The following is a 24,203-nucleotide window of genomic DNA, read 5'->3' as shown; positions in this document are numbered from 1 at the left end:
TTTTTTCTGGAAGTTTGCATGGTGGTTCATGATAATCCCAGCATATAAAGAATTTATCTTGGTCCCTTTAGGCCTCATTTATTGTCTCTAGTAAATGGTTACAAACTTGTTTGAAACTAAATGTTGACATAGGTGAGGGTGAACTTGGATCAATGGTAGAATGTTCTTCTGTTTCCTGGCATATCGACCCTTTCTCCTCGGTCCTCTCCTCCTCTGGTTGCAAATGAGACAACCTTGACTTGATGTCGAGCTTTGAGCGATTTCCAGGGTATGAGCCGGAGGACCGAGGAGAGAGGACGCATGCATATAGATGTTTGAGATCCAGCCCAGAACTCTGTATGAACACTTGAGTATGAACATCTGAGGGAAATTTGCTGAATTTGACAAAAAGTGTATTGGGATTACAATTCCGAACTGCAACTTTAGGTTGCAGAGGAGAGATACTAACACAGAATACTTCAGGGGCATGTTTTAAATCAATATTTATTGAGTAATGACTGCATTACATTGACCATTATTTTGGGATTTTGTTTAAAAAAGACTGAAAGATATTGTTTATATGAACACAGAACATTTAAAGGACTGCTTTATTATAAGCTCCAACTGACACTTCAATTCCTAACAAAACTGCTTTTTCAAAAAACAGCATCCCCCCAAAAGGTTCTCATAGAATATTCTGAATGTCAGTAGTACTGAGAATAGGGGAACTTGGAATGGAATGCAAGATATACACACACACACACATACAACTAAACCGCTTGTGAACGCACACACACACACACGCACACACAGTCACTAAGGTGGTCCATTCTGAGAACTGAATGACACTGAAAGTACAGTTTAACTTTTGAATAAACTATAGCTTAAACGTTGAACAATTTTTGAGGTATATATATATCCATTGCTTGCATATATTGTATAGTGTATATACAAAATTCTCACTAGCACTACTACCTAGCAGAGGAGTGATGCTGAGTCACATATGCCACGCACAGCAACACATTCTACACACGGTCCTTCTGTGTGCCCTCATCAATATATGTATTGGCAATAACAGCACAATTCTATATGCATTAACACATTTCACATTAATTGGGGTGAAGCTGGCTCATACATTGATAAAAACCAGACATTTGGTTTCATGAACTGACTGAAAGCACGCAGATGTACAGTGCGGAGAAGGGCACTTAGACAAGGAACCTTACCTGCTCTTGGGAGTACAGAGAAACAACACCATCTCAGTAAAATGGTCTAGACAGCAAATTATTGAGCATATGTACACAAGTATTCACATATGTATCTTACATATAGATACAGCAGCATTTGAGAGAGAGAGGAGTGAGACACTGTAAAAATCAGTCCCATCCCAAATGCTTGCCAGTGAGTGTCTGAATATGGAGATGAACATTAATAAATGTCCCTGATTGTGCATTTTTCACTCAAAAACACACCCTTGTGCAAGGATTTTTGTGCCATACTAGGCCACCCGAGCAGAATGACATGGGCCTTCGCTAGCTTCAGAAGTTCTTCGGTAGCTATTGTTACCATGTGATTGGCTGTTTCCTGAAAGGCACAGCAGTTTGTGAGGGCTCATCCAGTGAGCACAGGTAGTGGGCATGTGCTCTAAGTCAAGTGAGCCTAATATCTAACTAGAAGACCTGTTACGTCGCATCTTGCCCACACTCTCTCGCCAGCTTTAGTATCTTCTCTTCCCCAGCTTTCCAGTGTCTGTCATACATGTTTTGGGACGAAGGGCTGAGAACAGAGAGGGTGGTGTATGTAATCAGTAACAGTAGGCAAATTCTCTATCAAATGAAATGAAACTGTAAGACACAAAACGCGTTCCCCCATTTCTCACCTGGGTCAGCACTCGGTTTCCGCCTGTGTTGGTGGACTATCTGATTTTCATTGGTCATCTTCACATCCTGGTCCTCCACATGGTTGCTGTGGCAACAAAATAACATTCTGGTAAGGAATGCGAGCTGAACAGCAATGTTGTGTCGGATTACCGTTCTTATGGCCAACTGTTATTGGCACTAGAACTTCTGGCATGCACCAATCTGGTTGCCGACAACCACAAGAACTAATGTGTCCGAGAGGATAATGAAAAAACAAACAAACAACCACATTTAGGGACAACACCTAGAGCCACTGAGAGAGGAAACTGGGGTAGGGGGACACTTGGAGGCAGGGACACCGGGTTGCCACATCACTGGTTAGAGGTCACAAGGTCAAGGTCCATCACGGATAGAACCACACTGTACAAAGGGGGTTACTTCACAAACGGAGAATAAACTATGGATAGCAATGTCTCTGTTACTTACTGCTTACGATGCTTGCTCTTTTGAGAGCTACGAGAGGAACAAGACACCTGTCATGTATGTAGGCTTCACACATGCTCATAATGGACCTGTCTTACTAACACACATCTGCTACGTCATCACTAAGCAAAAGCTGTGACCTCTAAAGCCATGTCAGGTCACAGCCACAATCCGCTCACTCACGCACACATAATGTATTGAGTACTTTAACAGAAAATATTCACATAGAAATTTGCACTCTACCAGATTATGTGTACATGTCAACGATCACTTTAAATAAAAAAATGTTTCCATGAAGAGCAGAATTAACAGCTCTCTCAAATTGATCATTAAAATGATCTTAAACTCTCTTTCTCTCTCTCTCACACACACACACACACACACACACACTATAATTTAATTTCTTGCTTTGTTATGTTATTGGCCTTTTCTATGTGTGTTCATTGTGCCTTGTCAAATGGGAAATGTATGTGCCCAATGCTACAGGATGGTGTATACTGTACAGAGGTCACATTTATCTGAGGCCTCTAGGAGCCAGGCAGGGAATGGCTGTCAGTGTGACGGTGTTACCATGGAGAGGTGCCTGCAGTGTAGGCGTTGAGGGATAGAGTGAGGCCAGGCCGAATGCCAGACCGCGATGGTCGCCATACACACAGTTATATGGTTCTCTTATGACAAGTAAACACAGACAGGTTTCAACTGGTTTTGATATGGATGAGATATGTACTGTATCGCTTGTGTGGCTGCAGAATCTTGGAGATTCTGTTAATAAGATGGTATAAAATGGGTCTAAGTTTTTCCCTTTGTCTTCAGATCTTGAGGGTATGACTACCTGATGGTCTGCGCTACCATAATAAAGCTCTCTGCTGAATTTCAAGCATCACCAAACGACTCTGTCTGACTTAGTGCCTCGGTAAAATTGCCTAGGTCATTTTAAATAACAGTTGCTATAGGTTTCATCATTGATATCAATGAATGATTATGAATACAACATTACAGAATGTTATCATTGGCTAACTAAATATAAGTATTCTTATTTTTTCTCAGCTTCCTCCTGTATTTTGCTTCTACTAAATTGAAATATCTGCAAAAAAGAAATGCTAATTGTACATTTCTGTTGACAAACCTGATGATGGTGTTCTTCTCCCGCTGGGCGATGTGTGTGTTGTTGGTGAAGAGGATGGTGTGGTATGGCACTACGGGGTCACACGTGGGCAGGATGCCCCTCACTATGCTCACGCAGTCAAGGATGCCGTTATACACCAGCAGATCATCCACAAGCAGCTACGCACACACACGCACAAATAAACGTTATTCTGTAAATCCACTGATGTCAATCTTGTGTGTCATATATCTTTACATCTGATAAAAACAGAGTTCTTTGTGTATCAATATATCAGTGATGCTATGCTTAATTAAATCACACTAATCATGATGTACACATTCACTGTAGGCTTTAACAGTCAACAGTAAGTAAATGGACCAGATCCAATTTCCACTTGTTTCAGATGAGACAGTCAGCTCAACCTTATCTGTGAACCAAATCTGTTTTCTGTATAAACTTTTCCTTTTCTGGATCTGTGATACTAGCTGCAGGGCAAAACAAAAGAGCTTTACTGGGAATGTAGATTTGTGAATTTGTGGAACTGCACCTCCCGTGATGCCCCCCCCCCCCCCTCCCATTACTTTCTTCCTTGCCCTCCTTCTCATATGGTCTCCCTCTCCCAAGGGTGTAAAGCCCAAGGCCAAAGACTATGGAAAAATACCAGGCACTGCCAATGGGTGCTCAGCCAACCAGCTGTATCTGATTTTAGTATTAAAAACCTCAAAATAACAAACAACTCCCGCAGGACGGGCTAATTCAAGGCCGTGGTTTCTTAAGGATGCTCTTTTCTGCAGCTGCAACCAATTCTTTAATCTGAGACTTACTTTGACTCCCAAAGCAAAACTGTTAACATCAGCGGACTTGACTTTTAAGTAAACCTGGTCAGTAAAATAGCAAGCAAAGTAATTGAGCCTTGACACAATGCTGAAAAGCTGACTGAAGCCAAGACTGCCTATATGTACCCCAAACTCCTTGACCCCTCTTTGTGGCGTCTTGGAATAATTCCACAGCTTGATCATGGACACGGTCATGGGCTGGTCAAAAATCACATACACCCGATTCACCTGCAGGAGATACACACAAACCCAAAAGCACAGGTTACCAAGGGACCCAAGAGCAAAAGGATATTCTTTAAACATACACACACACACACACACTGCTCACCAGCCCAGGTAGTACAGGAGCAAGCCACATGTGTCGGCCGTCATGTGTATTATTGACTCCGTCCACCAGTTTGTCCGGTGTGCGCACATCTCCACTCACACTGTCCAGCACATTCACACTGTCTGGGAATGCAGCAATGTCTGACAGCACCCGTTAAAGACCAAAGCACACCAACAAGCCCAGCCACAGACACACTGACACACACCCTTGTCTACCACCAGAGGGCCCTGTTTCATATTACAGTCATTTCCTGTGTATTAGCTGCATTGTGTATAAACAGCAGGACAGTTTCTCTCTGTATGCACTTCTCATTACAGACTGCACACTGGCACTGAAATGTGAAAGTGTATGAGCATGTGTGTACTTGGTTGTTCTTATGATTAGAGATATGGAGATAGAGTGTGTGTCTTAGGCAAGTGCTATGCTCCTTTTTTTACACATTTGTGTGTGTAGAAGACGTGCATTACTGGTTTACGGTTACAGTTATTGGGAAATACATGAAACCCCCCACATGTGCGTTGATGACGCAATTCTAGTCATAAGCTGCGAGATGCGCAAGCGTGTCACGGCGTTTAAGGATACTGTTGTCGCTGAGGGGGATCTTCTGGTCGTTGTGGTCGTACAGCTCGATGCCGTTCAGGCCGATGTAGTAGGGGTCACCCCACGTGGTCAGCAGCTGCAGCTGAAAGATGACTGGAAGAGGAGAGGTGAAGGAGGACAAACACACCACAGCGCTCCGCCACAGCAGCTGAGACTCATCCCCCAGCATTCCTCAGCACTCAACTCATACGGCTGCTTTTCTGTGCTTTACACGTGTCTTGTTGTTGTTGTTGTTGGCCTAGGCCATTTCAACACTGTACATTCTACTTTGTTAAATTAAAATTGAAACACAAACTTTTTACTTTTATATAGGCATTTTTCAAGCCATTTTCTGTTTCCATTTCAAATGGGTTTTGTGACATGGTCATATAATCTAAAGTAGCTGTCAATATTTTGGTGCACATATGACACTCTTCACCTGAATGTACAGATGCAGAACTGTTTCACTTCCATTTAGTCTGTACTGTACTGTATTCTTCAAGGTCATACACATTTATGTGCTACAGGTAATAGTAAACTACATATAATATATAAAGTTTTTCAGTATACTGTATCATTCAATTTAAATCAAGCAACTGAATTTCTAAATGTCTACATTTATGTATACAAAAATAAACTTTCACGTTTCAATTAAACTTTCAGCTGCGGGCTATCCACTGTATTGTGTGATGTATTTAGATGTAAATGTGTATGATGTGTGTGCCATGAGTTAAGGATACATCCGCAGGGCATGAGAGGAGCTTCATAATCCATACTGGCTTCTTCCCTTTGGCACGAGCTCCCGCTACAGATTACACAACACACAGCATGTTAATCCCATCCATGCGTCTCTTCAATAATCTCATGTAGATATGAATACATATGCCGTGGTTCTGTTGTGTGGGCTGTACAGCTGTGTATAACTGTATGCGTGTGTGAGACAGTCTGACATTAATCTTTGTGCCATAAGAATTTACAATATACTGTATAAGAAACTGTACTATACTGAAATGATCAGCATGAACGTAGGATGTAGGTAAGAGCCTTTCCTCTCAGGTGAGAGTGCTACCTGTTCATTTGTGTGCTAGTGTCTGTGGCCTGCAGGTAGTCGATGAAGAGGATCTCCTGGGCGAAGTCGAAGTGGCAGTGGCCCAGACCCTTGCGCACCAAGAAGCCCTCCGGTGGAGAGATCGTCACGTCGTCCATGGTTACGTGCATCACTTTTACCTGTGTGCACCAAGATCAGAGCTGAACAATTTGGGAAAAATATCTAATTGCGATATATATGACAGATATTGGCCCTCATTTATCAACTAAGTGTAGAAATCAGCACACATCTGAGCGCAGAAATCATCTTACGACGGGGCTCACGTGTGATTCATCAAATGGAAACAAGCGTGATTTAAATATCACTCCAATTCCAGCCTAAGAATAAACGTGTGTTGATAAATGTGGCGGCTGGAAACAAGCGTGATTTAAATATCACGCCCCTATACATGCTCGTTTTAATGGCCTCGCCCCTAGAATTTACGACATGAAGGTGCATTATACGTCCAAAAGAGATCATCTGTGATCTCGAGCCACAGTGATGTCCAGCTGAACCTTGTTAATTTTGACAGCTAGAAGTGTCATCAAAGAAGGCGGGAAACTAGAGGGATTTAAGCGCAACAGACTTTATTTTCGCAGAGAGAACGCATCATACTATAAATACATTAATTACAAAACCATACGACACTGCCATTTGCCCATTGAAAATAATTCAAATATATATAATTTATGAATCTTGCGTTTGCAAAAGAGAAAGTAATCATTTCCTATATGGCTATCCTAAGCCATCAAATGTGTCAACATAATTATACACAGCAAATAGAATACACATGTGCAGAAAAAGAGTTAAGTTCGAGATATTCCATGTATTCAACTCTTCAACTTTTTAATCCAGCGCCAATTTACTGCTGTACTGTGCTATGCCGCCTGAAAAACTGGCATACACAAGTTGAGACTAGACGTGAGATTTGAGCGTAACCACCGATCACGTTCAAATTGATAAATGCCATGCTTTGCGTGGAAACAAGTGTACGCCTGTCGTACGCCTGTCGTACGCCTGTTTTTGGTCCAACGCAAGTTCCATAAATGAGGGCCATTGTGATTTGATTTGCGATATCATTGTTGAAAATCAAGCCTCAGTTCAATATTCACTATATAATATATTTCACCAATGACAAATGACTCACTTCGTCTGGCCTTTCCTGTTGTATTCATTGTACTTTTGCCCATGGTGATTTTTAAAATGCCAAAATGTCAGTTTTCCTCATCTTGCTCCATATTCATCGTTATTTCAAATGTTAATGCCTCTCTCACCCCCCATTTTGGTCATTATGTGTCTCTGTTTCCTGTTTCCCTGCATAAAATCCTGTCTATCTATCACGTAGCAGCAGGTCCCAAATGCAAACTGGTATTAAATCCACAGGACTGCTCCAGTACTGCTACTCTTTACACTACTTTAGAGTGCACTAATCCACAGTATGCATAGGCTGCTATATCACTCATTGACACTCCTTTCATATAGTAGCACAGTAGGAGGCCTGTTTCAGAGATGTGCTGTGCTGTGCTGTGCTGTGCTCACCCCTCTGTAGGTGTCCTCTGGTGACTTGTTGTAGTTCCACACCCGTAGCCCGGTGAGTGTGTGTGCCGCGGGCAGCTGCACGGTGAGCTGGTGCTCGGAGCCGGGGCTGAACGGGATCAGCCACATGTGCTCGTCGTCCGTGGTGATGTTCTGGCCGTCAATCAACCTGCAGGGGAGGGGCATGCATCATGAGTTTCCTCCCTCTCACAGTGTAGAGGGGCACAGTGGGCAGAGGGGAGATGGGAGAGGAGCACAGTGGACAGTGGACAGAGGGGAGAGGGGAGAGGGGAGAGGAGAGGAGCACAGTGGACAGAGGGGAGAGGGGAGAGGGGAGAGGAGCACAGTGGACAGAGGGGAGAGGGGAGAGGGGAGAGGAGCTCAGTGGGCAGAGGGGAGAGGAGAGGAGCACAGTGGACAGAGGGGAGGGGAGAGGAGCTAGTGGGCAGAGGGAAGAGGAGAGGAGCTAGTGGACAGAGGGGAGAGGAGAGGAGCACAGTGGACAGAGGGGAGGGGAGAGGAGCTAGTGGACAGAGGGGAGGAGACACTGACTTGTCCAGGGTGCGGAGGTCGTTGCTGTGGTCGGGCAAGTCATTGAGGTCGCGTGGCGATGCGTCCAGCATGGCGATGTCCAGGGGGATGCTCTGGCCCTCCTGGCTGACCACCTCTAACCCCGTCAGGCCCAGGTAGTGCACGTCTCCCCACGTCTCGCTCAGGGTCAGCTTCAGTGCTGGACACACCACACACACCATCAGTCTAGATCGTCCTCCTCTGTCTTTAATTAGGCATTTCATATAGTTTACACTGAATGAGATACTTTGGGATTAAACTAAACTTTGTCAAACATCCTATTCATTTGCAGTCTACCGCTGCTTTAAGCTTCTTATTTGCTCTCTAGCACTATTTTAAGGGACGATGCCTGTGGTTTTATGAGAAGCTACAAAATCATCAAATCGTGCGGGCATTTGTTCATTCACTGCGCATGCGGGCTTTTGTCCATTTGCGCCGTTTCGGTCATGGGCCTTCCCCGGGTGGGCTTGCGCATCATGTCTGGGCTGCGCGCCTGGGTGGTGTGGCTGGGTGCTCTGGGCCGGTCGGGGTCCGTTCGCGGGTGGCGTTGCCCGTCCGCGGGGGGCCTCCCGTCGCCGTCTGTAGGTGGGGGGGGGGGTGGGGTTCGTGTCGGCTCCATTCGCCAGTGGCTCTGCGTGGACGTATATTGGCGGTCTGGCTGGGGCATGCGGTCTGATCAGATGTGCACGGCTGTGCATTTAGTGGGATGGGGGGGACGGGGGAGGTGGGAATGCTGGGAGTGGATGGCGGAGGGGAGGGCTGTTGCGGCATTGTATTTGGATTGGGCTCGCGGTCCGGGCCTTCTTGGGGTGGTGTTTCTAGAGTGGAAGTCCAATGGTTTTAACGATTTTAATTACATTACACCAATGTCCAATGATTTTAACGATTTTAATTACACTACATCGCCTCCCTACGCCTCCCGACCCTGTCAACAGGATGACAGGATGACACGTCCAAAGACATGAAGCATTCTGGACTTTTGCTCTGGGGGCGCTGCTTCCGGGGGGCCTGGGCGGCGGGTCGGATCAGACTGTGTGTCCTGGTCGGGCCGTTGGTGTGTGTTCGCGCGGTGTTGTGGTTGGGGTCGGGCTGGCGCGGGCCCCGTTCTCTCTGCTCGCGGATGGTGGTGGGGGGTGTCTGCGGATGGGTGGCGCCGCCTGTGGGCGGACTCTGGCTGGCCATGCTCGGCCATGCTGCTCCGGCGCGCGGTTCAGAGGTGGTGTGTGGGTTCGCCTGGGGGGGGGGGCATTGGGGGGGGGCATTGTGGGTGGGTGGATGTTGCGTGCGTGGTGGGTGGGTGGATGTTTGCATGCGTGGTGGACGATGTGCGGGATGCCTCTTCGGGTTTAACTGGGTAACCTATTCCTACGCACCTGTCCCCACAAAAGAGGTGTGTAAAAGCGTTTTGTAAACCCTCTATAGCATAACCATTTATATCACCATTGATATACTTATTACATTGCATGTAAATGCAATGTACTGTTATCCCTGTTCTTCTTATTACAGTGCATGAAAATGCACTGTACTGTTCTTCCTAGACTTCTTATTACAGTGCATGAAAATGCACTGTACTGTTCTTCCTAGACTTCTTATTATTATTATTCCGCTTACCACTTTTTCTGACCGCAATTTCTCTTCAACCGTTTAACTTAGAAACTCCATTCAAACTTTGTAACGTAGGTATTCTAATGGATCGGGTTGCTATGATTTTTTAACTTTGTAACTTTTATACTTTTTGAACTATTAAATAAAAACTATTAAAATTTCCCCATAGACTTAACATTGGCCTCTATGACATCACAATCGGGTCGTTGAGCAATTAGAATCTTATGCCAGGTGGCCAGCCCCACCTGCAGCAGCCCTCTCTCTCTCAGGCTTTCAGCATACAATCTCTCTGTGAAGACTACATATCCTGTTAACTGTTTCCTCTGTCCACAACTGTTTCAAAATAAAAGTCCTCACTGCAATAATACACTATTAAATCATTTAACCACTGAAACTACTCAACTATTTAACTGTTCAACCATTCCAACTGTCAGTTATCATCAACTATGCCTCCAGTCAACTAAATGAATCCTCCATGTACCTAGCAACCAACATAGCAACCATTAAAATTAAGCATTTTTGACAGTTTCCATAGCAACCAACATGATTATACTACAGTAACTTCTTGTTTCTTGATAGTGGGCACCATGGATACCCTAGCAACTACTGTTTCAAAATAAAAGTCCTCACTAGCAAGTTAGCATTGTTAGCATGGTTAGCACAGTTAGCATTGTTAGCATAGTTAGCATTTTTAGCATAACTGCTAAAAATTATTAGCTAAGTTAGCTAATCAACCTGGTTAGCATTGTTAGCATAGTTAACATTTTAGAATACCTGTTAGAAATTATTAGTTAAGTTAGAACAGGAATGTTTAAGCTTTAAAATGTCTACCTTAACACTATCAACTCTCTTTAAACTATGCAACCACCATGTTTACCCTAGCTACACCTTAGTAGCCATATCTACATTTTTTTGCATTTTCATGCACTGGTAATTCCTGGGAATTGCATTTCTAGTTATTATTCCACTACTTCTTCTAACGCTCGCAATTCAGCTTGAACTGTTTAACGTAGAAACTTGATTCAAACTTTGCTACGTAGGTCTTACTGAGGAGACCTGTGCAATGTATTTTTCAACTTTGTAACTTTTATACTTTTTAAACTATAAATTAAAAACTATTAAAAATTTCCCCATAGACTTAACATGGGCCTCTATGACATCACAATCGGGTCGTTAAGCAATTAGAATCTTATGCCAGGTGGCAAGCCCCACCTGCAGCAGCTCTCTCTCTCTCTCAGGCTTTAAGCATACAATCTCTCTGAAGACTACATATCCTGTTAACTGTTTCCTCTGTCCACAACTGTTTCAAAATAAAAGTCCTCACTGCAATAATACACTATTAAATAATTTAACCATTGAAACTACTCAACTATTGAACTGTTCAACCATTCAAACTGTCAGTTATCATCCACTATGCCTCCAGTCAACTACATGAAACCTCCATGTACCTAGCAACCAACATAGCAACCATTCAAATTAAGTGTTTATGACCGTTTCCATAGCAACCAACATGATTATACTGCAGTAACTTCTTGTTTCCTGATAGTGGCCACCATGGAAACCCTAGCAACAAATGTTTCAAAATAAAAGTCCTCACTAGCAAGTTAGCTAGTTAGCATGGTTAGCATAGTTAGCATTTTTAGCATAACTGCAAAAAATCATCAACTAAGTTAGCTAATCAACCTGGTTAGCATTGTTAGCAAATTTAGCATTGTTAGCATAGTTAGCATTTTTAGCATTACTGCTAGAAATCATCGGTTAAGTTAGCTAATCAACCTGGTTAGCATTGTTAATAAAGTTAGCATTACTAACATTATTAGCATTTTTAACGTAACTGCTAGAAATCATTAGATAAGTTAGCTAATCAACATTTTAACATGAATAGAAATCATTAGTTAAGTTAGAACTGGAATGTTTCATCTTTTAACTGTCTACCTTCACACTATCAACTCTCTGTAAACTATGCAACCACCATGTTTACCCTAGCTACACCTTAGTAACCATATCTACATTATCTATCTATTTTTGCATTTTCATGCACTGGTAATTCCTTGGAATTGCATTTCTAGTTATTATTATTCCGCTTACCACTTTTTCTGACCGCAATTTCTCTTCAACCGTTTAACTTAGAAACTCCATTCAAACTTTGTAACGTAGGTATTCTAATGGATCGGGTTGCTATGACTTTTCAACTTTGTAACTTTTATACTTTTTGAACTATTAAATAAAAACTATTAAAATTTCCCCATAGACTTAACATTGGCCTCTATGACATCACAATCGGGTCGTTGAGCAATTAGAATCTTATGCCAGGTGGCCAGCCCCACCTGCAGCAGCCCTCTCTCTCTCAGGCTTTCAGCATACAATCTCTCTGTGAAGACTACATATCCTGTTAACTGTTTCCTCTGTCCACAACTGTTTCAAAATAAAAGTCCTCACTGCAATAATACACTATTAAATCATTTAACCACTGAAACTACTCAACTATTTAACTGTTCAACCATTCCAACTGTCAGTTATCATCAACTATGCCTCCAGTCAACTAAATGAATCCTCCATGTACCTAGCAACCAACATAGCAACCATTAAAATTAAGCATTTTTGACAGTTTCCATAGCAACCAACATGATTATACTACAGTAACTTCTTGTTTCTTGATAGTGGGCACCATGGATACCCTAGCAACTACTGTTTCAAAATAAAAGTCCTCACTAGCAAGTTAGCATTGTTAGCATGGTTAGCACAGTTAGCATTGTTAGCATAGTTAGCTAATCATTTTTAGCAGTTATGCTAAAAATGCTAAGTTAGCTAATCAACCTGGTTAGCATTGTTAGCATAGTTAACATTTTAGAATACCTGTTAGAAATTATTAGTTAAGTTAGAACAGGAATGTTTAAGCTTTAAAATGTCTACCTTAACACTATCAACTCTCTTTAAACTATGCAACCACCATGTTTACCCTAGCTACACCTTAGTAGCCATATCTACATTTTTTTGCATTTTCATGCACTGGTAATTCCTTGGAATTGCATTTCTAGTATTTATTATTATTCCGCTTACCACTTTTTCTGACCGCAATTTCTCTTCAACAGTTTAACTTAGAAACTTCATTCAAACTTTGTAACGTAGGTATTCTAATGGATCGGGTTGCTTTGACTTTTCAACTTTGTAACTTTTATACTTTTTGAACTATTAAATAAAAACTATTCAAAATTTCCCCATAGACTTAACATTGGCCTCTATGACATCACAATCGGGTCGTTGAGCAATTAGAATCTTATGCCAGGTGGCCAGCCCCACCTGCAGCAGCCCTCTCTCTCTCAGGCTTTAAGCATACAATCTCTCTGTGAAGACTACATATCCTGTTAACTGTTTCCTTTTTCCACAACTGTTTCAAAATAAAAGTCCTCACTGCAATAATACACTATTAAATCATTTAACCACTGAAACTACTCAACTATTTAACTGTTCAACCATTCCAACTGTCAGTTATCGTCAACTATGCCTCCAGTCAACTAAATGAAACCTCCATGTACCTAGCAACCAACATAGCAACCATTAAAACTAAGCGTTTTTGACAGTTTCCATAGCAACCAACATGATTATACTACAGTAACTTCTTTATTCCTGATAGTGGGCACCATGGATACCCTAGCAACTACTGTTTAAAAATAAAAGTCCTCACTAGCAAGTTAGCATTGTTAGCATAGTTAGCATTTTTAGCATAACTGCTAAAAATGATTAGCTAAGTTAGCTAATCAACCTGGTTAGCATTGTTAGCATTGTTAGCATTATTAGCATAGTTAGCATTTTTAGCACAACTGCTAAAATGATTAGCTAAGTTAGCTAATCAACATGGTTAGCATTGTTAACATAGTTAGCAATGTTAGCATAGTTAGCATTTTTAACATTACTGCTAGAAATCATCAGCTAAGTTAACTTATCAACCTGGTTAGCATTGTTAGCATAGTCAACATTTTAGAATACCTGTTAGAAATCATTAGTTAAGTTAGAACAGGAATGTTTAAGCTTTAAAATGTCTACCTTAACACCATCAACTCTCTTTAAACTATGCAACCACCATATTTACCCTAGCTACACCTTAGTAGCCATATCTACATTTTTTTTGCATTTTCATGCACTGGTAATTCCTTGGAATTGCATTTCTAGTTACAGTGCATGAAAATGCACTGTACTGTTCTTCCTAGGTTTCTTATTATTCCAACTTCTTCTAACGCTCGCAATTCAGCTTGAACCGTTTAACGTAGAAACTTGATTCAAACTTTGCTACGTAGGTCTTACTAAGGAGACCTGTGCAATGTTTTTTTCAACTTTGTAACTTTTATACTTTTTAAACTATAAATTAAAAACTATTAAAAACTTTCCCATAGACTTAACATTGCTCATTATGACATCACGGCAGCAATTAGAATGTTACGCCAGGTGGCCAGTCCAGGTGCAGCAGCTCTCTCTCTCTCTCAGGCACACTGGCTCTCTTGAGACTACATTTTCTGTTCCCCTGTATCAACTGTATCAACATAAGTCTTCCTAAGTCCATCCAACTTTCTATCCATTCATCTTCTTCAAACCATTCACTCATCCACCCATTCTAAACAGTCTGCCTATCAACATCAATTAGACAATCTACATTCAACTTTTAAACAATCTACTCTGTCTCAGGCTTTAAGCACACACTCTGGCTATCTTAAGACTAGCCAGTTAAATTGATTACACCTGTATCTGTATCCACTACTCTCAGTAGAGAGCTGTGTCTCTCCATTCTACAAGAATATAAGGCACATTCCATCCAACTTTCTATCCATTCATCTTCTTCAGACCATTCACTCATCCACCCATTAAACTGTCTATCAACATCCATTAAACTCTCTGTCTATCAACATTAATTAGAGTCTACATTCAACTTTTAAATGATTTACTGTCTCAGGCTTTAAGCACAGTCTGGCTCTCTTAAGACTAGCCAGTTAAATTGATCAACTACTCTCAGAGAGCTGTATCAGTGTCTCTCTTATAAAATCAAGCACCTTGATTATCAATGCAGACTGCATGGTGCTTGATTAATACACCTGTGCAGGGACCTGATGAAACCTAAGTTATTCACTTCGTCTTCGACCTGCTAGCTACTCGCTGACTACACTTCATTCGTCTTGCTACTGAGTGGTGTCGTCGCTACTGTGCCTTCAAGGACTCCGACCAGAAGTTGCTGTGACTCTTCATATTACCTCCAAAGTAAGTTGTGTTTGCTTAATGTTAACACTAAAGGTATTGTTCGATGTTTAACGGCGTTCTTTGTATCTTAAATGAGTCTGATAATAGCTAACACGGCTGGCTTTCGTTAACTTTCGAGCTAACGCAAACGACCTCGTTAACCAGGCTACTAACCTCTAGACCTGTACTTTGTGAGGTACAGGTACAGTGACTTTTAGTCGACGTATATGTTGTCCAAAAGCAAAGACTACGAATTGTTTTCAACAATTGGTTGGGTAATAGCATAGCCGACTCAAAGTCTGCTATTTGGAAACTGTTAGGAGCTAGCAGCTAACATTGCCTGCTACGTTACCTGAGGTAACTTTAATCTTGTTTGACAGCTAGCTGCTAACGTTAACTGTCTGTCTAGCTATTATCTACTTTAACTAAACATCTCTATTGTGTGCCATCCATTATCATCACTTTTATTCGATGTATGAATTGTAAAAAACAACGTCTATGAATTATGTCCGACGTCGGGTAGTACTCGTGAATTCAGACATTTGATGATAGTGGAACATGGCTACACCAGACACGGCAGCACATCGAACATTCTAAAAAAAAATACACCAGTATTTTGCATTTGACTAATGTACCGGAGGCTGCAAGAAAACAAGTTAGTTTATTGCTAGTTTATTTATGCTAAAAACACTACGTCAACGCCAATGGGGTCGAAGTTCCACTAATTTGAACTTGAACTAGGACGTACATGACTAGGCCAGCATGTAAGGTAGGCAAGATGTTGCCAACATAGACACCTTCATAAGGCACACGGGCAATGGACAACGGGATGATAAAACATAAAAAAAAAGAAAAAATAGACTTGTTGACTTGTAATTTAAAAATACTAGCACAATTTGTTTCTGATTCTGATGTTACAGCAAACAAACTTATTTCTAAGCTTGGCCCGAGTACAAGTCATGCTATTGATACTACTTGATCACACAGATGAGAAGTTAGGTAATTGTGTTGCATTGTAAAGTTATAGTAGTGGTCACAATTTCACACATTTTTCTTTATTCACAACAGAAAACAATAGTCTTTCTAAAGACTCAATCACCATCCTCCATCACCACCTCCACTTGTGGTGTGGCAGTTTTTGCCAAAGAAAAATAATCTCAAGACTCATTCTGTCTTTTGCGGTGCTGCAGACTTTTCAGGTATGTCATTTTAATTATTTTTTACAGCTAGATTAGCCATGCTGCTTGCTTACATTTTTTGCTTACACAAACATGTAAATTATAATTGACTTAAGAAAAATAGCTACCTCACCAATTTGGTATAGATCTACTGTAACCTATGGAGGCAATGTGACTGACAGAACTAGCAAGCTAGTTAAACTAGTTGACTCACAGGTTTCTTGTCTTGATGTCAGAATGGCCAGCCCTCCATATTCTTAAGTGCCTACCACATCGGCATTGACAACTACAAATGTGTCCGACCTAAAAGATGATGGCAGACAATGTAATCTACAGCTGCCTACACAATCTGCTCCTGATGTGCATTAATGTACAGCTGTGCTGGATTTTGGATTAGTTTTCTTCGCTCACTTCACTTAATTCATGCTACATCATTATTACTATTGCTGAAATTGATAGAAACGATAATGCTTTTTCACTGTGGAGCAAGCAAAGCAGCAATGTTGCCGTGTACCTTATTTTTGGAAGTGTGTAACGTGTGTGTGTTCTTTTTTGTTTCCCTTTTAGGCTTGTTCCAGACCAGCTCTGCCAGAGTGGTGTCTCTGTCACGTGTGACACTGTGCCTGTCTGTCTGCACACCCTGCACTGCACTCATATACAACAGAACCCACTAACGCCTACCTGCAAACATATCTACGACAAGAACCGAACACTTCCTGAGAACATATTTGACTGCACATACTCTACTCTGTACATACTCTACTCTGTGCCATTTTCAGACTAAATATTCCTTTGAAACTAACTGAATACTCCTTTGAGACTTGAATACTTTGAGATTTGATTACTCCTTTGAGACTTGAATACTTATTTGAGACTTGAATACTTTGAGATTTGAATACTTTAAGATTTGATTACTGCTTTGAGACTTGAATACTTTGAGATTTGAATACTTATTTGAGACTTGAATACTTTGAGATTTGATTACTCTTTTCAGACTTGAATACTCATTTGAAACTGAATACTGTGAATACTACTTTGAATTATACTGACACTCTGAATCCCACTGTGAACCAGCAGCATCCTGTAACATACAGTACCTGCAAACATATTTCAGACAGTAATTTACCACTTTCTGAGAGCACATACTCTGAACTATATAAAGATTCTGAAACATACTAAGAATTACCTGTGAACTATTCGGATAGAGAACTATTACTGTGAACTTTACAAACCTCAACCATTTATATATTTGAATAATATCTGTCAAAAGTTGTCTTTGCTGTTGCATACCTACTTTTACATCTGAGCTGTGCTGCAAGGCTGAACTTGGGGTGTGTGAGGACTTCAACTTGAGGGCTCCCTCTCATTCTTCATCGGTGTCATCAAGTGCTCCCTCTACCTAACAGTTCCAGTGCCATATTTCATAATTTAATCAATAATTAAACTAAAGTAAATATTTTGTGTAAAGTTTGAAAGCACATACTCTGAACTAAATTAAGATTCTGGACCATAACGATAACTACCTGTGAACTATTCAGAACTACAGTATTACTGTGAAATATATAACCTGTCTAATATATATATATATATATATATATATATTAGTTCAATACTATCTGTCAAAGTTGTCTTTGCTGTATATCCACTTTTACACCTGAGCTGTGCTGCAAGACTGAAGTTCTGCATATGACTGATAATCTTAAGGGCAATTCATTTTTGGACCTACTAATCATTGTAATAAACCACTGAAATAAATACTAGCCTAGTGTTTTGATATTGAGTTTATTAACACTTTATCTCATCTAACTGTCTTTACATACTACAATTAAGTTGACCTGTGAGTGGAACAGTGAGTACATCTGCTAGTGTGTAATCAGTGAAATACCAATAATTTGTACAACCAATATTAGATTTAACTAGACTTGACCAATAGACTTTCTGAAGCTTATAACATTTTGAAACATGGGAAGAAAAGGTCGCCGCTCAGAGGCTCAAAAGAGACGTTGGCGTAAGTTGGACCTTTCTGAAGTTGAAACACATCAGTCTTCATTAGACCAGAGTGACTTGAATGACAGAGAACATGTAAATGAGGTAACTAGTGCTTCCCACATTAACATGGAGCAGAGAACCATCACGTGTGTTCAAGCAACTCATTACCAAGGTGATGTAAGATATGGGAACAACAGTAACAAGCAGTGCACCTGCAATTCCCTGGTATTTCTTGCTACTCTTCACTACCGAACAGAGCTGAACAGTGATGATCTTGACTACGTTTTGCAAAAAGGTAACTTGATGTACAGTGAAGTACAGGAAGGGTTGAGCATGAGAGGCAATGATGCACATGACCACTTGGCTCTTGATGAATTACCTGATAGTGTTGAGATCTATGGACAGATGTATCATATTGAGAAATGCCTGTCACGGTATGGTAATCTAAAGCAAAATGGACCTGATGGTGTGGACTTCATACAGCTATCTGAAAGACTGCTTTGTTTGTCAAATGATGTAACGTTTGCACTGCTAACTTTAGGTTGCTTAACAATAGCTTTGTTCAGATTTGATGATAAATATGGACTTTTTGATCCACACTCAAGAACACCATATGGATTTCCAGCAAACAATGGCACTGCTGTAATGTTGACCTTTGTCAACTTGAATGACATGATTGATCATTTGCTTGCATTCTGGACCATCCTTGAATCACATGATGAATGGGTCTATGAGTTAATGCCAGTGTTATTTACATCTGAGTGTAATAATGAACAAGAAAGCCAAACTGACAATGTGCAACCTTCTCAGACTGCAGAGTTCCACGTTCCAGCCATTTCTGTGAATTCACTTCCTAAATGTAATAAGGATCGTAGGCGCCGAAAAACTGCCAAAGCACAAAATGACATGTCCTTATGTGAGAACAACAGAATCAGACAGCGGAAATATTACGAACAGAATAGAATGAAAAAATTGGAATATGAACGAAAGAGGTATGCAAACAGCATTCAACACAATAAAAAATCGTACCTCAGAGATCGTTACATGCATGAACCTAACTATAAGTTAAAAAAACAGTTATACTACAACAGCTGGTACTCCTGTAACCTACGTTTTAGATCGAGAAAACAGGCTTACCAAAAGAAACGTTACTCAAGTGACATGAATTTCAGATCAAGGCAGCAGGCTTACATACAGAAACGTTATGCCCATGATATAAACTATCGTTCAAGACAGAAGTTGACCATGAAAAATCACTATGCAAATGATCCAACATACAGGCAGAAAAAAAGGGAAACCTACACTGACAGATACAGAAATGACCCCCTTTTCAAGCATTATCGTTATCTACAAAAAAAGAAAAATGCAGGTGTGGACCTAAATAACAGTTTCCAGAGAATGATTCTCAAAATGCGTTGTGCTTTACATATACGACGTAAGTACCATCATCTTACACGCCTGTCTGGACTTCAATCAGAGCAAGAGGTTGAACAACAGTCAACACAAACAGAAAACACACTTTTGCATGATGCCATCACATCTTTTCAAATGGATGTACAGAACGGGCCTACTTTTGTGTGTACAGTGTGTCACAGAGCTTTGTTTTATAACCAGGTAAAAGAGTGCAATCATGAATGTTATCGAAAGAATCGAGGCATGGTTGATCGATGCTTAACAGGCAAATATGTACATACATGCAGCGAGCAGTGCAGTGCACTTCAATCATGTTGTGCATCAGATGAAAAGACAGAGTGGATTTGTTACAGCTGTGATGAAAACTTAAAGATGGGGAAAATGCCGGCCATTGCTGTAAACAATATGTTAGAGCTATCACCAATTCCTCCAGAGCTCAGTAATCTTAATATACTTGAAAGACACATCATTGCACGGTACATACCATTTGCAAAAATAATCAGTCTTCCCAAAGGCCAGCAGAAATTAATACATGGTGGAGTTGTGTGTGTCCCTTCAGAGGTAGAATCAACAGTCAATGCTTTGCCTAGACCCAACAGCCAGTCACAACTTTTGAAAGTGAAGTTGAAAAGAAGAATGAACTACACAGGACATTACCAGTTCCAAACTGTAGACATGACCAAAGTATTGCGTGCCTTATCCAAACTGAAAGAGATGCATTCAGAGTACAAGGACATAACCATAACTAATGATACACAAGCGTTTGGGGATGGAATTAATGGCTTGGCAGATGAAAATGACATCAATGCAGCAGAGGAAGTTGATTTAATGGAGACTGATGCAGTGGACGAGTTTGACATTACTGACCCAGAACATTCAGAAACAAATAGTGCTGTCAATCACCCTAATAATGAAACACATGAGTTATATGATAACCAAGATTCACTTAACTCTGAGCAGGACACAAGTCAACAAAATGGTGGATGCTCTATAGATTCATGCTTACAGCCAGCTGATATTGCACAGGAAATGATCACATTTGGTGAAGGTATATTCACTGTGGCACCAGCAGAAGGAAACAGACCAGTGAGTTTTTTCAGAGTTCCCAAACTAGAGGCAATGGCTTTCCCTGTACAGTTCCCCACTGGAATGAACACTTTGGATGAAACACAAAGACCAATGAAATTATCACCAAGCAGATATTTCAATGCACGTCTCTTTTGTGTTGACAATCGATTTGCTCTCGACTCCAATTATATATTTTTTGCACAATTTATCACAGAAATGCATTTGGCAAAGTCTTCTGTCTATTCAACTGCGTAAAGGAAAACCTATGACCAGAGATGGACGCAAAATAACTGCAAGATTGCTTCAAGACAAACATGAAGTGCAAAAACTGATACGGAACAAAGATGCCACACGATTCATGCAACCTTTGAGAGGTACTCCCGCATACTGGGAAAGAACACTCAGAGACCTCTTTGCAATGCTTCGTCAGCTGGGTACCCCAACATTCTTCTGTACATTTAGTGCTGCTGAAATGAGATGGCCAGAGGTCATAGAAACAATAAAGGCACAGCAAGGAGAGCAGGTTGACTTTTCTGAGCTTGACTGGGCATCAAAATGTGAGATCTTACGTAGCAACCCTGTCACCACCATGCGCATGTTTGACAAGCGTGTTGATGCACTTCTCAGACACCTACTTTTGTCACCAGCACAGCCCATTGGTGAGGTCATTGACTACTTTTTTCGAGTGGAGTATCAAGCTAGAGGTTCGCCTCATATACATATGTTGGTTTGGTGTAAGAACGCACCTGTATTTGAAGATGACCCAGATGAGAGAGTGTGTGAATTTGTGGACAAGTACATAACATGTCAGCTGCCTGACCCAAATACAGACCCTGAGCTTTTCAAAATAGTGACAGAGGTGCAAACCCACAGCAAAAGGCACTCAAAGTCATGTAAGAAAGGAAATAAGCACTGTCGGTTTGGATTCCCGAAACAGCCTGTCGAGAGCACATTTATAACACGACCCATGCCAGTAGAGCTCATGGACGAATCTGACGATGAATCTGATCATGACCGCTCTCCCATGTCTCCTGAAGAAGCCAAAACTAAGCTGAGGCCTTTATGGGAATTGCTGAATAATTCCACAACATTGTTTGAAAGCATCCCACATCTACTTGCCCAATGCAACTTAAGCTATGAGGAATACCTAAACTGTGTCAGTTCATTAACAAAGTCCAGTGTGCTAGTGATGAAACGTCAACCAAAGGACTGCTGGATTAATGGCTATAATGAGCATTTGTTAAGGGCCTGGAATGCAAATATTGATATTCAGTTCATCCTGAACCCTTATTCCTGTCTGATGTACATCTTATCATACATTTCGAAAGCTGAACATGAGATGAGTGAGTATTTGAAAAGAGTTGTGTCTGACACGTCTCAATCCAATACCTCTGACACTGAGGAAATGAAACAAATCATGCAAGCATACTCCAAAAACAGAGAAGTTAGTGTTCAAGAGGCTGTTGCACGAGTCTGTAGCTTGAAACTGAAGTCTTGCTCTCGAAATGTGATATTTATACCCACTGATGACAATGCTTTAAAAATGAGTGTCCCATTAAGATACCTGAATAACAGAATTCCTGATTCAGAGAATGTTTGGATGTCCGGAATGCCAGATAAATACAAAAACAGACCAGATACACCAGAGTTTGCAACAATGTTTTTGGCAGAGTTTGCTTCCACTTACAGAGTTGTGTATGGAAGGCAGAAAGAAGGAAAAAAGGTTTTACCACTTCAAAATGAAATGGGCTTCATTCAAAAGCGAACAAGAGGAAAGCCTGCCATTATCAGATATGCCCGATTTTCTGAACAAAAGACTCCAGAGAAGTTCTATGGCACATTGCTCAAACTGTACCTCCCTTATCGTTCAGATTCACAACTGAAACCCACAGGATTTCCAACGTATGAGTCATTTTATACATCAGGCTATATATGTCTTCCTGGAAGAGACTATAATGAGAGAGTAGTTTCTGTTGTCAAGAAGAACAGGTCACAATATGAAAAGAACAGTGATGCAATAGAGAAAGCTATTGAGAACATAGAAGAAAATGGACCTATGGAGGATGCATGGACAACACTTGCACCTGAGACAGAGCTTCTTCGACTTGAGTGCATTTCTGAGCGTGAGGAAATGAATCCAGACGAAATAAATGAACGAGATGACATTCCTGAATACAGCTCAAGTACCACAAACAGAGGAAGTGCAGCACCAATGTTTGAGGCTCCTCAAATAGACCCCACTGTGGTCCGTAACATGTATCAAAATCTAAATCAAACGCAGGCATCTATATTCTATACAGTGCGTAAATGGTGCATGAGACGCGTATGTGGACAGAATGCCGATCAGTTCTTTTACTTTGTCACTGGTGGAGCTGGAACTGGTAAATCACACCTCATCAAATGCATTTACATAGAGGCATCAAAGATACTCCGCAAGTTACCTCGCATCACAGAGGAAAGAGACATGTCCATGCCCACTGTCCTTCTCACATCATTTACTGGCACAGCAGCTTACAATATATCTGGCAAGACACTGCATTCTGTACTGAAACTACCAAGAAGCCTTAAACCACCTTACCAGTGCCTTGGAAACCGTCTAGATGAAGTGAGAGCAACCTTATCCAATGTTGAAATAATTGTCATTGATGAAGTGTCCATGATATCAAAATCACTCTTTGCATATGTCAATTGGAGACTGCAAGAAATCAAAGGCAGCAAGAAACCTTTTGGCGGAGTCTCAATACTTGCCTGTGGCGATTTCAACCAGATAAGTCCCCCCGGTAAAGCCAAACCTCTCTGTGTGTTTGAGGATCATGTTCTTGATATCTGGAAAGATCGGTTCCAAGTAGTCACTCTCACAGAAATCATGCGCCAGAAAGATGATGTGCCATTTGCTGAGCTGCTCAACAGGATAAGAGTGAAACGCAAAGGAGAGGCATTATCTGAATCAGACAGAGCTCTACTTGCACAGGCCATATGTCAAGCTGATGACTGTCCCAAAGACATCCTGCATGTTTTTGCTACAAATAAAGTAGTAAACCAACACAATGCAAACACAATATCTGCTCTATACTCTGAACTGATCAACATTGATGCACATGACTATAAGAAAGATCTACGAACTGGTCGGATGGAAAGACAGAGTGCACCTTTTGAAGGACATAAAGGAGATTTACCAGACAGACTACAAGTTGCTGATGGTGCTCGTGTGATGTTAATAAGAAACATAGATGTGGAAGATGGACTGGTGAATGGTTCATTTGGAAAGATTGGAAAAATTGTTTATCATGACCAAAATGGCAGATCACTTGTAAAAATGCTTGGTGTTGAATTGGACAGTCCCAATGCAGGACAAAGACATC

General features: G+C 41.1%; 1 protein-coding gene and 1 long non-coding RNA gene across 4 annotated transcripts in view; one reads left to right on the top strand and one right to left on the bottom strand.

Moving 5' to 3' along the window:
* Nucleotides 1-465: 465 nt before the first annotated feature.
* The window catches only part of LOC134069893 (katanin-interacting protein), a 50,618-nt gene continuing 26,880 nt past the window's right edge, over nt 466-24,203 (bottom strand). For both annotated transcript variants that reach the window (XM_062526026.1, XM_062526028.1), the window contains exons 20-29: nt 8,345-8,522; nt 7,796-7,961; nt 6,239-6,396; nt 5,910-5,974; nt 5,173-5,283; nt 4,591-4,730; nt 4,389-4,490; nt 3,448-3,605; nt 1,859-1,944; nt 466-1,755 (exon numbers count right to left, since the gene is read on the bottom strand). In XM_062526026.1, the coding sequence (XP_062382010.1) occupies nt 1,697-1,755; nt 1,859-1,944; nt 3,448-3,605; nt 4,389-4,490; nt 4,591-4,730; nt 5,173-5,283; nt 5,910-5,974; nt 6,239-6,396; nt 7,796-7,961; nt 8,345-8,522 (1,223 nt within the window). In that variant the 3' untranslated portion in view covers nt 466-1,696. The remainder of the gene's footprint in view (nt 1,756-1,858; nt 1,945-3,447; nt 3,606-4,388; nt 4,491-4,590; nt 4,731-5,172; nt 5,284-5,909; nt 5,975-6,238; nt 6,397-7,795; nt 7,962-8,344; nt 8,523-24,203) is intronic.
* Nucleotides 14,851-17,838, top strand: LOC134069894 (uncharacterized). Of its 2 annotated transcripts, XR_009936866.1 has the most exons (3): nt 14,851-15,214; nt 16,262-16,392; nt 16,939-17,838. It is a non-coding gene; the product is annotated as an uncharacterized LOC134069894 (long non-coding RNA). The 2 variants fall into 2 exon arrangements; XR_009936867.1 differs by lacking the exon at nt 14,851-15,214 and having other exon boundaries at nt 16,145-16,392.

Source organism: Sardina pilchardus, chromosome 22 (assembly GCF_963854185.1).
Source record: "Sardina pilchardus chromosome 22, fSarPil1.1, whole genome shotgun sequence".
NCBI lineage: Eukaryota > Metazoa > Chordata > Actinopteri > Clupeiformes > Clupeidae > Sardina > Sardina pilchardus.
This window is presented reverse-complemented; position numbering and strand designations above follow the sequence as displayed.